The sequence below is a fragment of the Labrus mixtus genome, chromosome 20 (genome assembly GCF_963584025.1).
Source record: "Labrus mixtus chromosome 20, fLabMix1.1, whole genome shotgun sequence".
NCBI lineage: Eukaryota > Metazoa > Chordata > Actinopteri > Labriformes > Labridae > Labrus > Labrus mixtus.
Window position 1 is genome coordinate 16,591,637 of NC_083631.1, and position 12,756 is coordinate 16,604,392.

Genomic DNA, 12,756 nt, shown 5'->3' on the forward strand with positions numbered 1-12,756 from the left:
CATTTGAAAAAATGTAATATTAAAAAAAAAAAACAGTCTAAGGCAGAAAAATGGTGACAAAACAACTCTACTCCCAGAGCTTCTGGTACAGGTCTTAATATCATCTGGCGCTTCTTCCACATTTCATCGTCGAAGTCGATAGGATTTAATAGGCTTCTTCTCATAAAGGTGCCGGGGAGCATTTGGGGAAAAAAAACAGACACAAATATACAAATTCTATGTTTTATTTCTACCTTATAACAGAGACAATTTGTGATCGATTTGAAAACAAATGAAATACAAATAAAAAATACAGTTCATATCTCCCGTTTCTTCTTCTTCTGTACTGTAATTATCTTATCATTTCAGATCTACCCAGAGACAGTGCATGGTGCAAAACATCCCTGATTGATTATAAAATCCTACGCTAATAAGCTTGCGGTATCTAGCGTTAAATTTGTCAGTAAAAAGAATATATGAACAAAAAAAAAAGTAAAAATAAAGACCAGATTCTTAGAGGTAATAACAGTAAATATAGAGTAATAAAAATGTTTTAAGCAAAGGTTTGTACAGCTATGAAAAAATGGAAATGAAGGTGTCCTCTTTATTAGACTTTATTCAGAAGACAGAGATCTACTAGCTCTATGTTGCTTCAGTACTATAATATCATGTCTTAAAGGAGCCACTCAATCCGTTTTGTATTATTAGAGAGACAATACGGTCTCTTGACACATTTGTATTTAAGCATTGTAATCACTTCTTTATTCTATTAGACTTTAATAACATAAACTTTTGTACATGTTAACTTTCTTTCTACATCATATATGAACTTAATCCACAAAAGGTGGGCCTGTATCCTTTACAAATGAAAAAGTGACATATTAAGCACCAGGTCACTCGAAACATTGAACCCCTCTCCATGCCAAAGCTGGGCTTAACTCTTATTCATTTAACCTATGTGAACGAAAGCTGCGACTTATATCATGTAAAAAATGGTGACTGGTGTTTTTCTTAACAGACGTATATAAACATGGTTTCTTCTTACAATTGGATATAATTTGAATTCACTTCCTGAGTTGATCTTACTGGAAATGAATTGAAATGAACACACAATGACTTGAAATTATTTCTGCTTTTCACCAGCCCTCTGGAAGTTAAAACTGCTAGAAAGCTGAGCAGGATTCTGAATACAGCTTTCTGAAACGATCTGTTTTTGTTTTGGTTTTTTTATGAGGTACCGAGTTAAAAACCTCACGCTGAAGTCTTAAAAGTTAAGAGCAGGGAGCTGGCCTTAACGACAGGGCCAATATTTCCCTGCTTCATACTCTGACAAGAGGGCTGAAGAATCATGACAGACAAATAGAGCCAGACGCACTCATTATGTACATTGGGACCGAGTGTGTTAGGGTGACGATAAATGGGCCATGACATACCCTGAAACATCGTAGAAAGTTGCAACAGCTAGTCCTGAACTACAGACTGCTGTTACTGGGACACCCTGTATGCCTGAACTCAACTTAATGCACGCTGGGAGGGAATGCTAAGTGGTCGACGTGTGATATTAAGTGGTTATAAACTAGAGTTCCTATTTTTTGACACGCCTATCAAACAAAGCAAAGTTTTAGTTTTGAGCTCTGAAATGGGGTTCACAGTTGTCACATTGATCACTTCTAATACTGTGTGAAGATGGACTGATCCCCGTCTATGACACACTCCCGTTCTCTCATTTTACATCTCTAAAGCTTACAAACTTATTCAGTAATTGCTATACAGTTGTAGCCGTTAAGCTGGGAATTGAAGCTTTAAGTCATTGAAAAGTTGCTGGAAATGATTCTTACATATATTGTGTTTATCTTTCATTAATACGCTGATAATGTGCTCAGATTCCCCATCACGGACCACCTTTACTGAGCTCTATCTTAACACCATGTTCCCAGGTCCACCTTGCATGCATGCATCCCTCATTCTGTGTGGGTTTAAATTACAATAAGCCCACTCTTTTGTTTGTATGACAGACTCAACTTAAGTGGTCTTGACTAACGCATTTCAAACTGGAAAGGTCAGCGCTCTGATTCATCATCTCATCTCCATTTGATCACAGCAGAATATGGAAAACCATAAAGCCAACTCTTCTTCAGTAGAGTCTTAAGTTAGCTGTGTTAGTTCAGTACGGATACATCTTGGCATCTACTTGTGGAACATAAACGGCACGTGGTGATTTTGTATTTTGTGAGGACTATTTCACGTTGTGAGGCATTGAGAAAGAACCACTCAGTATCAGTACTTAAACTAGCCGTTAATCACCCTCCGATGATGAAAAAAAAAAAACAGAGACATTTTCCACTTGAGATTTCTCATCAAGTATCTGTTCTTGTGAGTAAGCAGGCAACATCAGGATAGAAACCCAGATCTGAAGTTATTCTGCTGCAGTCAAAGAATCGCTTTTAGCCAAATCACACTTGAGCAACATGTGAAAGGCCTTTTGAAGTGTAAGCTGGGCCAAAAGTTACACTTTAGAGTTTCTACATTTGTGAGCCTCATTACAAAAACATCTCTTCAAGCTGCTGCTTTGTCAATTCAAGGCGTCAAACTCAAAGACACACATAGCTGACGTGAACATGACAATGCGATGGCAAACACAAAGTGATCAGCGTAATAGCAAAATTCAAAGAAACAGTTATTTTTTATTATTTCTCAACTTTCAGTGAACTAAAAAGAAATCAAACCATGTCGGTTTCATGTATCTACAAAAAGATAAAGACAAAGAAAAACACTATTTCACATCCATGACCTTGTTGTCAAATCATTGGTTTTCATAAAGAAGAGGAAATAAAAAGTAACCCAATCATTGGGAATCCGTTTCATTGAAGGATTCACCTGCACATATTTCCACCTGTGCACCCAATGTGTGTGTGTGTGTGTGTGTGTGTGTGGTATGTGCCATTACTGTTTGAGCGTGCAATGTGATCCCAATCCCCAACCACCCATCCCTACCCATCACACAGACCTCGGAAATAGGATGTACAAAAGCTTGTGTTTTGCATTAAACAGTGCAGGGCCTTAACATAAACAGCTAAGGCTCCTCTCTTTACCCCCCCCCCCCCCTCCCACCCCCCTCCGCTGCAACCAGGTTAGAAATTACATCACTGATGGGGAGAACTCATCTCTACAAGATGTCACAACAGAAAAAGAGGGCGAGGGAGGAGAAGAATTTTTTTTTTTAAAAACCATACAAACAGAATACAGCATTACCCTCAGCATCATTCTCACGTTTTCTTTGACGCACTCACACAAGAAATGCACACAAACAGCCAAACAAATAGTTAAAAATCATTTTAGGGAGAAAAACATGATTGAACCCTGGACATTTGTATGCTTTGTTGCCTTTTGGTGGCAAGGGAGAAAAAAGTTTGGAAGGTAGAGGGGGAAAAAAAGCATTGGGTCAACAGGAGAGGGGGGGGGGGGGAGCTGGCAGGGTGTAGGAGGGGGGAGCCAGCGGGTGTTATTTCTTGGCCTTGGCTGACTTGGCTGAATTTCGCGGTGGGGTGACCGGTCTCCCGGATTGCATTCCTCCACTATAAGGATACAATTTCTTATCTGCTGGCTTCAGAATCTGTGAAAGAGAAATTCTCATTTAGTTTTACGTGAACACTAACTTTCAAATGGTGACAGTAGATATTTATCCCACATCAAATAAAAACCCACAGAAATAAGCTGAAATATAAATCAGAACACATGTCAAGTCAATCACCTGATTTCAATAATAATCCAAACTAAGTGTTGTGGTGTGATATTAGTAAACTAAATAGATTCAGCAAACGCACAACAACACAGCGTTACAAACCTGGAAGGAGCACATGAGCGTCTCATCCACACTCATCATAGCACCGGCGTTGTCAAATTCCCCGCAGTAGTTTGGAGCCGAGAATAGGGTGACAAGTTGCCTCTTTGCGAAAAACTCATAACCGTCTTCCACCACCTTAGGAAATAAATAAGACTTTAAGAACATGGACTATGAAAGAGAAGCAACAAATGTAACGTATTGATCATCAGATATGCGCTTGTTGGTACAGTGGTAGCAAAGATAATTTATTTTAAATGGTGCTTCCAGTCTCATATGTAGCTGCATTAGTGGATTATTTTTCCCCTAAAAAATAAAATGTAAGAACGGAAACAAAGCTACACAAGTCAAATTTTTTTACCGATGCCTGATGGCTGTCTGATTTTTTTATCTTGGTTCCAGGATCTCAAACTCAGCCATATTCTGTGCTCACTGTCACTTCTTCTATGTGATTAGTAGATTCAGAAGCTAGCCTTTTTGATTATTTATAGATTAAAATTAAACAAAACAAGTTAAGCTAAAATAAAATACCATAGCGGATCCCAATATAAAACCTTAGAACAAGCCTAAGCAAAACCTGTCACAAGTCCTTCTGTTTGAACCTTACCTGATGCGCCCTGCATATTAGATCCATGTCGTGTTTGTGCAAAAATTTAGCCACCACATCTGCCCCGAATGTGAAGGACACGCCACGATCATTTTCCCCCCAGCCCAGCACATCTTTGTCTGGATCGGCCCACAGCAGGTCACACAACAAACCCTGGTCAGGCACATCTGTGGGCCGCATAACTCTGCGAATCTGCTCCATAGACTGGAGATCAGGAGAGAGGCCTGCAGGGAGAACCGTCAGAGATGTTATTCTGGCTCTTGTTATCTAATCAAAAAAATCGTAATGTGTTATACAAGTCATACCTCCATGACAGCAAAAGATTTTCTCATCTACAATGGCAGCCACAGGTAAACAGTTGAAGCAGTCTGTGAATGTCTTCCACAACTTAATGTTATACCGTCGCTTACCTACAAACAAGCGGAGAGATGAGACATTAGTGATTAGTCGGGTGAAGAGATTTGACAATTCTATGTGTTAACAAAAGTCCTCTGCACTCACACTCGTCATAAAAGCCATAGATTCGATTAATAGAGGCGCATTCATGGTTGCCACGCAGCAGGAAAAAGTTCTCTGGATATTTGATCTTGTAGGCTAGAAGCAGGCAGATGGTCTCCAGTGACTGCTTCCCTCTGTCTACGTAGTCACCCAGGAACAGGTAGTTGCTTTCTGGGGGGAAGCCTCCATATTCAAACAGCCTCAACAGATCATAGTACTGGCCATGGACATCACCTGCAGGGGGCAGCAGAGGAGCATAAATTCAACATCCTACTTTTACTGCTACTGGGTGTAGCTGCTTTTGCATGCCAGTGTCTACTTAACAAGCAACAATTACAAATGAACAAAGTGTCTGCTTAGTAATGGAAAGAAAACAACAACAGACAAAGACTCATTTTGTCCTGCTTTAGAGTCAGTGGTTTACATTTTGCACTCTGTTATGATGCTTTACTGACACTCACTACCAGCTACATTAAAAACTCACCACAGATTTTCAGGGGAGCCTCAAGCTCGAGCAGGATTGGCTGGCTCAGGAAGATTTCACGGGACTTTAGGCACAGGCCACGAATCTCACCCTCAGTCAGCTGGACGTTCTTCCCTGGTCGAGAACCTTTCACTGAAAATAAGAGAGATATTGGACAGGGATATGTGGGTGTGTTTTTTTTAAGGTTTATTTCAGTTTGTAGTTTGATTTCTCTGCCTTTATTTAGAGCTAGGACAGGGGAGTCAGAAATCAAGGAGAGAGAGAGAGAGAGAGAGAGAGAGAGAGAGAGAGAGAGAGAGAGAGAGAGAGAGAGAGAGAGAGAGAGAGAGAATGACATGCAGGAGAGGAGCCACAGGTCGGATTTGAAATCAAGCAGTTGGCCTGGACGACTATAGCCTCCCAGCGCACTAACCACCAGGTTACCGCTACGCTAGTGGGTGTATGTTTGTGGGTGATAACATAGCACCACGTAGACACATGCATTTATAAAGAGAAACCCTGAATGAAGATGCACAGCAACCAAACGTGATGCTCAGATTATAAACCAGGCTTCCAGACTGGGCAGTTAACACCTCCCACCCGCCAACTGCTGGCAATTTCTGTTAGCATTCCAGTCTAACAGCCACTTCAGCAGGTAACCACATGAGTTTAGATGTAATAATATGCTCCAAGTTCAGAAAATTTGAGAGCTGCTTACACACAAAATACTTTCAGGGGTTAAAAACACCACCAAAAATACACCACATGCTTGTGCATATAGAGATAAAGCATCTTAGAAAAACCTGGTCAGTGAAAACTAGAGCGATGTCAGACTCAAAAGCACATATGTCTGCTCAGGTGGCGTTTCAACCACAAGCAATGAGGAAGACTTGAAACCCACTTCCCCTTTTTAGCTGATGTTGCTGAAGCAAACACAGTGCAAACAGAGAGTTAGGGCTCTCTTTGTTTGCACTGTTGTTAAAAATACAGGGCAATACGCTGTAATAAAAAGACCATAAAAAAATAAGGTGAAGTGACATGTTGTAACATACCATTAAATCAATTAACTGTTTTAAAAGGAGGCGGCAAAGATTACATTATGACACTGTGTTCTACTTGCACTAATGCTATCTAAAGAATTCAGCAGGTTTGTCAAGTTTCTCTTGAGAACGTAGATTCACACTCGCCCCACACACCGAGTGGAGCCAAACACAGACACTCTGAAGGAACATTGACTTTTATTGACAGTCGTACGACACATCACAGAAATGTGTCATTATGATTCAAATAGTGGAAAAGGTAGGATTGTAACAAAAACAACACAAAGGTAGTCAGAAATTATTTCTATCCAAGTAGCACAAATGCACTAATTCTGTTCGCATTATTAGCATTCCGACATGCCAACCGGATGCTGCACAACTGTTTATAAGCCGGTGTGTATTCTGCCTCGTTACACGACAGTGCTCCTCATTGAGTTTGGAATCCAGGCTGATTGTATCAATGACAGAATCAAACACACCCGACACAAACTGTACAAGCCTACTAATGACGAGTTCCCAGCTGAACAACGTAACCACAGTCTACTGAACAGGTAATGTTGGAAGGTGACGGTGACAGAACCGCCTCATTGACAATTGTTTTGGGGCTGGGTGTGAACAGAGGATTGACTAAAGCGACAAAGAAATGAATGGCTTCACCTTTAAATGCCAAGCCATCGAAGTGACGCAGCTAGAGTAGGATTAATAACAGTACAACTGTTGCTTTATTGATTTGTTTACATCACTGAGACTGTAATTGTAGCTGCCCCCTCTGGCCAAACTAGAAAACTTCAGAGGCAAAGCTACACAGTTACGTCTAAAATTATAGCTGCTCTGTTCAAACTGAAATGTCAAATTTGTCATGCTGCAAAAACAAAATATTCCAGTTCAACACTGACGGACCACTACAACCACTTTCACATTTGCAACTATCAGGCAACTGACTAAAGTCCATGACCTTTCTAAACGCTTCCTCATTACGTGCACATTTCTATTAGAGAAGCTGATCTCGTCGTTGAAAAAGACTGTGTAGAATTCACATTCTTCGAAAAGAGCAATGAATGTTGAAAAGAACTTGTGAAATCTTAATTCATCTAGAAATTACAATGTTCAAAAATTACTGAGACAAGGACCATCAAATAAAATGAAATCAATACGGAAATACAATGCTTCAGATTAACTCTGAAATTTGGATAAACAGTGTCACAGGGGAACAGTGTCGAATCTTGAACAGGGAATTTTTAAATATAATTTCCTCTGCCCGTTGTTTTTATCTAACAGAAGAAAAATAAATAACACCTTTGATATTAGTTGCACTAATTTTCCAAGAATTTTTTACCATTTGCTCATTTCAGTTTCATGAAAGTTAGGATTTTTTTTCCCATAGTAGAAATTTTTTTCAATTGTTCCTGCTTTTTTTTTTTTTTTTACATTTTACAGATCAAAATCGATGTCTTCAAAAAGAAATAATGAAAACAACCATTTCATCAAGTACTTTATAGAGGTCCTACAACCTTTGTCCAAGTAAAAACAAATCCAGTTGTACATCTGTAATACTGCCTGTTAATTTTGAGGCGTTAGTAGAAATCAACAAATACAATGTAAAATGGCCCTATCTTGCCTTAGCATCCAAGCATAAGGGGAAAAGGGGGTATAAATACTGCATTGCTGCTTGTCTCTTTAAACCTGGATTAAAGAGGGCTAAGCCCCAATAGAGCTTAAGCCAAAGTTAGCCACATAGCCAGTGGGCTACACTGGGCTAATCATCCAGGAGGCACAGACAAAAGGCTTTCCAGTACACTGATCAGGGTCAGGACAAAAAGAGCTGGACCAGCACAGCAGAAAAGCGGAGCTGGGAAAGCAGGAATCAACAGTTGGTTTGGCCCAATACTCCTGACTCAGTGCTGGGTGCTCAGGCTGAGCTTATATGATGTCATGCTCTGCAGACATGCTATTAGCAACATACACATTCTGGGTTCACTTAGCTTTAGATCTACGAAAGTAATCCAATTGAAAGTGCTCATTATCCAAACACATTTAATTGGTTTGGTCTTGATACACAGTCCACAGGAGGGTTACCTTGTTGTCCACAGGAGAGTGAGCTCTTTAAAATGTATCAATCATTTGATTCAGCACTGGCAGTGGGAAAAGTATTTAATTACTCTTAACAAAGTAGATATCGTCAACAGTTATCTTAACTGGTGAGTGGCTACTCTCAGTAATAAAACCACAACTGCAGATTAAAGAAGGTCAAGTGAGTTACATAAGAGGGTATAAATATTGCCAGAGTCAGGCTTGTTTGTCTTCTCCTGCAAGTGCCAGACAACCTTATCACGGCCCAAGTATAACAACCCATGTACAAAACAGTGCAGCAGCCAACAGGGTCCACAGTGGAAGTCATACTCCCAGGAGGCAGTATGACTGCACACGGATATTTGTGAATAATCCTGATCAGCTCCAAAGGCTCAGCTTAGTCTGATTACCCAGTGCATATGTTTAAGAAGGTAAATAAACAGAGGACTAAGGTCAGGTTCATGTTGTTAGGCCTGGGAAAATTCTCTTCATGACACATTCCTCATTTACAGACCAAAAAAAATGTACAATACTGTAATTGAAGGCAGAGCTTTTATGCATCTTGTACAAGTCACAGGATGTTGATACCAACATACATGATGTTGTTCCTGTGAAGCAATCAGACAAAGAGGTCTCTGTGACAGCAGTGGAATCACTAATGTGTATTTGTTAAGCATGCAATAGTTCCATTCCCAGAGCACTCTCTGCGCAAGGACAACAACAGAGGTCAGAACCATATTTCTTGTGCTCTCCAGATGAACTGTACAGTTGAGTGTAAAGAGATTTATGTTTATGTTTGATGTCCCAGAGGCTCCTGTTACACAATCATCACGCGGTTGTGAAGACAAAAACAGGCTAGTTTTCCAACATACACACTCTCAGCTCAAAACATAACGTCTCCACACATTGTATACAGTCGACATTCAGGCGCGTCTAACTTCCTGCTGAGGAATGGTTTGTGTGACATTTGTAGAGCCAAGACTTAATATCAGTCACTCCACATCAGATCAAAGAACAGCTCATGACACACGTTTCTTTATGCAAAATCCCTGTACTGCATTGGCATCTTGAACCATTTATGCACAAAACTGACATTTTATTTAAATAATAAGCATTGCTTTTAGAACTGTTCAAAACCATCACACCTGTGGCGATGCCTTTTATTCACTGATGGGTACTACAGATTCAGAACACCGCTTTTAAGTTGCTTTAAACAGTTCATATCTTGCTACAAAAGTGGCAGAGGAGTAGTAAAGAGGGCCAATCAGCAGTTTCACACAGCACTACAGTTAGCATGTGTCAATCAAAGCATCATTGTTTGTACACCTCATTAACAAGGGACTCCTGAGAAGGCTGTGGCTGCAAATTGTAATCAGATGCAACAACAGCTAAACAGTAAGCACTACACATTCCACCCATGTAGCTGACAAGCTCCGGTGGAAAAGAGGCAACATAAGGGGTAAAAATCTACAACCTATTACCTGCTTTGTTTTTTATACAGCAACAAGCAATCGCAATAACCAAGCAACCCCCCAGCCCCCCAAAAAACCACAACAATCAATCATATTAATAGATGTTTTCCCACCAAACCCTGGGTTAGTATCCACTAAAGCAGGGGTCTCCAACAGGTAGCTCGGGAGCAGGTTTTCAGTAACTTGCCTATAGGTTGACCGACTGTGTTAAAAATAAAAATCAGACGACGGTAAATGCACCTCTTCCCCACTATTCATATATTTGGCCCATAAAAACAAGTATGAAGTACTAATGTTTTCTTGGACATTGATGTGAATTTAAGATTATTGATAAGCATTGGCTTATTGCAATTTCACACATGTACAAACAGTAGCTTCATTCAGCTGATGTGAGCTATGTAAATAGCCCTTGGCCATTATTTCAGCTGTATTCAGCTGCTTAATAAGAACTGATTATACAGGACGAACTCGGCACTCTGCACTTTATTTAACTTGCTGAAATCCGTCATTGAATCATGTGATGCTTTAGTGTGTTTTTTATGTGTTCTTATGTGCTGTCCTGTGCATTTTTGTTTGTATTGTGTTTTTTTTTTTAAGCTCTCTGTGCAAGGCAAATTCCCCTAGGGGCAATAAAGGTTTCGTTTCGTTTCATTTTTAGAAAGTAGCTCTCAGATGAAAAAAGGTTGGAGACCCCTGCACTAAAGAAACCCTGATAACTACACACATGGTGATGGCTGATATAACCCTGTATGATTATATAATATTACATATACATAAAGACTACTTACTCTAAACAGGGTTCGAGGAAAAAGATGGAAGATCCAACAACTATGGAAAAAGTTAATGTGATCTTTAGATACCTATTGGTCAAGTAAAAGAGTACTTTGTGTGTATTCCTTGTTCCTCTTTTTCTTGCAACCGCCCATTTCCCCTTCATTTGCAGACAACTCTGTCCCAATGCACCAATAATAAAAAATTAAAAACAATAGTAACGACATGAAGTGAAATGTACTGAGCTGAGTGGGATGGATGTGACTACAGCATGTCATCCGAATTGAGATCACAGCAATCTTAAGTAGGCTGACGTACCTGCTGTATTAAACACACATTTCAACGTCTTCCCCACTTGTCTTTTACCGGTTTATCTACATGAAGTGTAATGTTGCACAGCACAGTGGGATCTCCTCACCTTCCAGGAGCCGCTGAATTATAGAGTCGATGTTTAGTTTGTCGGGCTCCGCCATTTTCTTTATTTTCTGACGTTCTCGGGCAGTGGAGACCTTGGTTTTCTGTGCTGCACCTCCGATTTCTACAAGATAAAAGCAAAGAAGACGGACGCTAACAAACAACTCACAATGCGTGGTTTTTAATTCACACAGCGAAGCAAACGACTTTCCTGTAAAAATTGATGTTAGCGGAACTCAAACAATGAATGAGCCCTGTGCGAGCTCAAGCGAAACACGCCAGCTAGTTAGCAACTAGCCAAGTAGCTTATGCTAAGCACATAAACTAGCCGTAGCAAAACATGACGGCTAGTTAGCTGACGACTGCTGTGTGTTTTAACTTACATACGGGTTAGCAGTCCCCGAACCGCGACTTCGGTTGAGCAACAAACCCCCCAGGAAAGGAAAACGGAGAAAATATCGATCCTCTGCGCACAATCCTGACCCCTTTCCTTCGGTTTGGCTGGGTCCTTCTACTCTTCCCCCAGGAACTTTAAAATAAGGCCGTTTTTACCGAAGTGTCTACGGTAACGTAGGAGGCTGAATCAAACCAAGCCCTTCACGCAGTTCGCAGCACCTGATTGGTCGTTCCTTGAATTTAGAACCGGAACTCTCGATTTTGATTGGATGCCTGCCGGGTCCGTCTTAACACTCCTACCTCAGTCGTTTATAGCTGCATCAATAGAGAGCAATGGCTCACTGCGCCACCCAGTGTTTACAGTTAGAACTGCAGTGTAAAAGAATAAAATAATTCTACTCTGATGTTTGCCCACAGGAGGCTGGTCTCTATACATCCGGGATGGGCAACTTTGGTCACAGCAAGGGGCCACATTCATTTAATTCTCACTGCCAGAGGGGCCAAATTGTAGGATACAAAAACGATTACAGTCTATAATGTCTCAAATTTAACTGAACATATACCAGTGATTAAATATTATTATGGACATATTTCTGGTTTTCGCGATTTCATGGCAGATTTTGTCATGTTTTCTTCATGTTTCCACTTAATTGATATGTAAAAAAACTGACCCGAGGGCCACGTTGAGGGTTGATGGGGGCCGCATGTGGCGCCCGGGCCGCCAGTTGCCCACCCCTGCTATACATGAACCTTCCGTAGGTGTAGTCAAAGGACATATGACACATAAGCTCTGTAAAGAAAAACACATTTGTAAGACTATAGCCTTGAGCTTTATTCAGACTCTGAATGGATTTTATAAGACTCTTATAATGAATGTTCCTGTAATCCAACATTACAACGACTGGTTTCACACAGGCTACCAGCAGGCTACATGTTTTCGCATTTCAAACAAAATAAAATTGTGTGTTTGAATTTCAGTTGGTGTTCATGGTTCCCACCAGAAGTTGATGTAAAAATTAACATAAAATAAAATAATAAAAGCAACAATGAAAAACCAACAACAATGATATTCATAATATCCTCTCTGTTGAAGTTACCATTTTTTTTTTTTTTTAAAGTAAGCGTAAAGTCATGGTTATTCGGGCGGTGGTGGCGCAGTGGTTGGTGCGCGCGCCCCATTTGTGGAGGCTGTGGTCTTCCAGGCG

The 12,756-nt window shown here is 40.4% G+C and overlaps 1 protein-coding gene across 1 annotated transcript; it reads right to left on the reverse strand.

Annotated features, from left to right (window-relative positions):
* Positions 1-210: 210 nt before the first annotated feature.
* Positions 211-11,755, reverse strand: ppp1caa (protein phosphatase 1, catalytic subunit, alpha isozyme a). The gene is made up of 8 exons (XM_061027318.1): positions 11,539-11,755; positions 11,160-11,279; positions 5,410-5,541; positions 4,929-5,159; positions 4,733-4,837; positions 4,428-4,651; positions 3,824-3,958; positions 211-3,592 (listed from the first exon to the last, which is right to left on the reverse strand). The coding sequence occupies exons 2-8, from the start codon at positions 11,212-11,214 to the stop codon at positions 3,482-3,484; spliced, it is 993 nt and encodes a 330-aa protein (XP_060883301.1). The 5' UTR covers positions 11,215-11,279; positions 11,539-11,755; the 3' UTR covers positions 211-3,481.
* Positions 11,756-12,756: the final 1,001 nt, after the last annotated feature.

What these genes read in the sequence shown, in the direction of transcription:
- ppp1caa (XM_061027318.1), bottom strand. Translation starts at nt 11,214, where the DNA reads ATGGCGGAGCCCGACAAACTAAACATCGACTCTATAATTCAGCGGCTC. An exon ending in AATCTTTTGCTGTCATGGAG is followed by an intron (nt 4,652 to 4,732) that starts GTATGACTTGTA and finishes TTCTCCCTGCAG; the next exon opens with GCCTCTCTCCTGATCTCCAG. An exon ending in CGCTCATGTGCTCCTTCCAG is followed by an intron (nt 3,593 to 3,823) that starts GTTTGTAACGCT and finishes TCTCTTTCACAG; the next exon opens with ATTCTGAAGCCAGCAGATAA.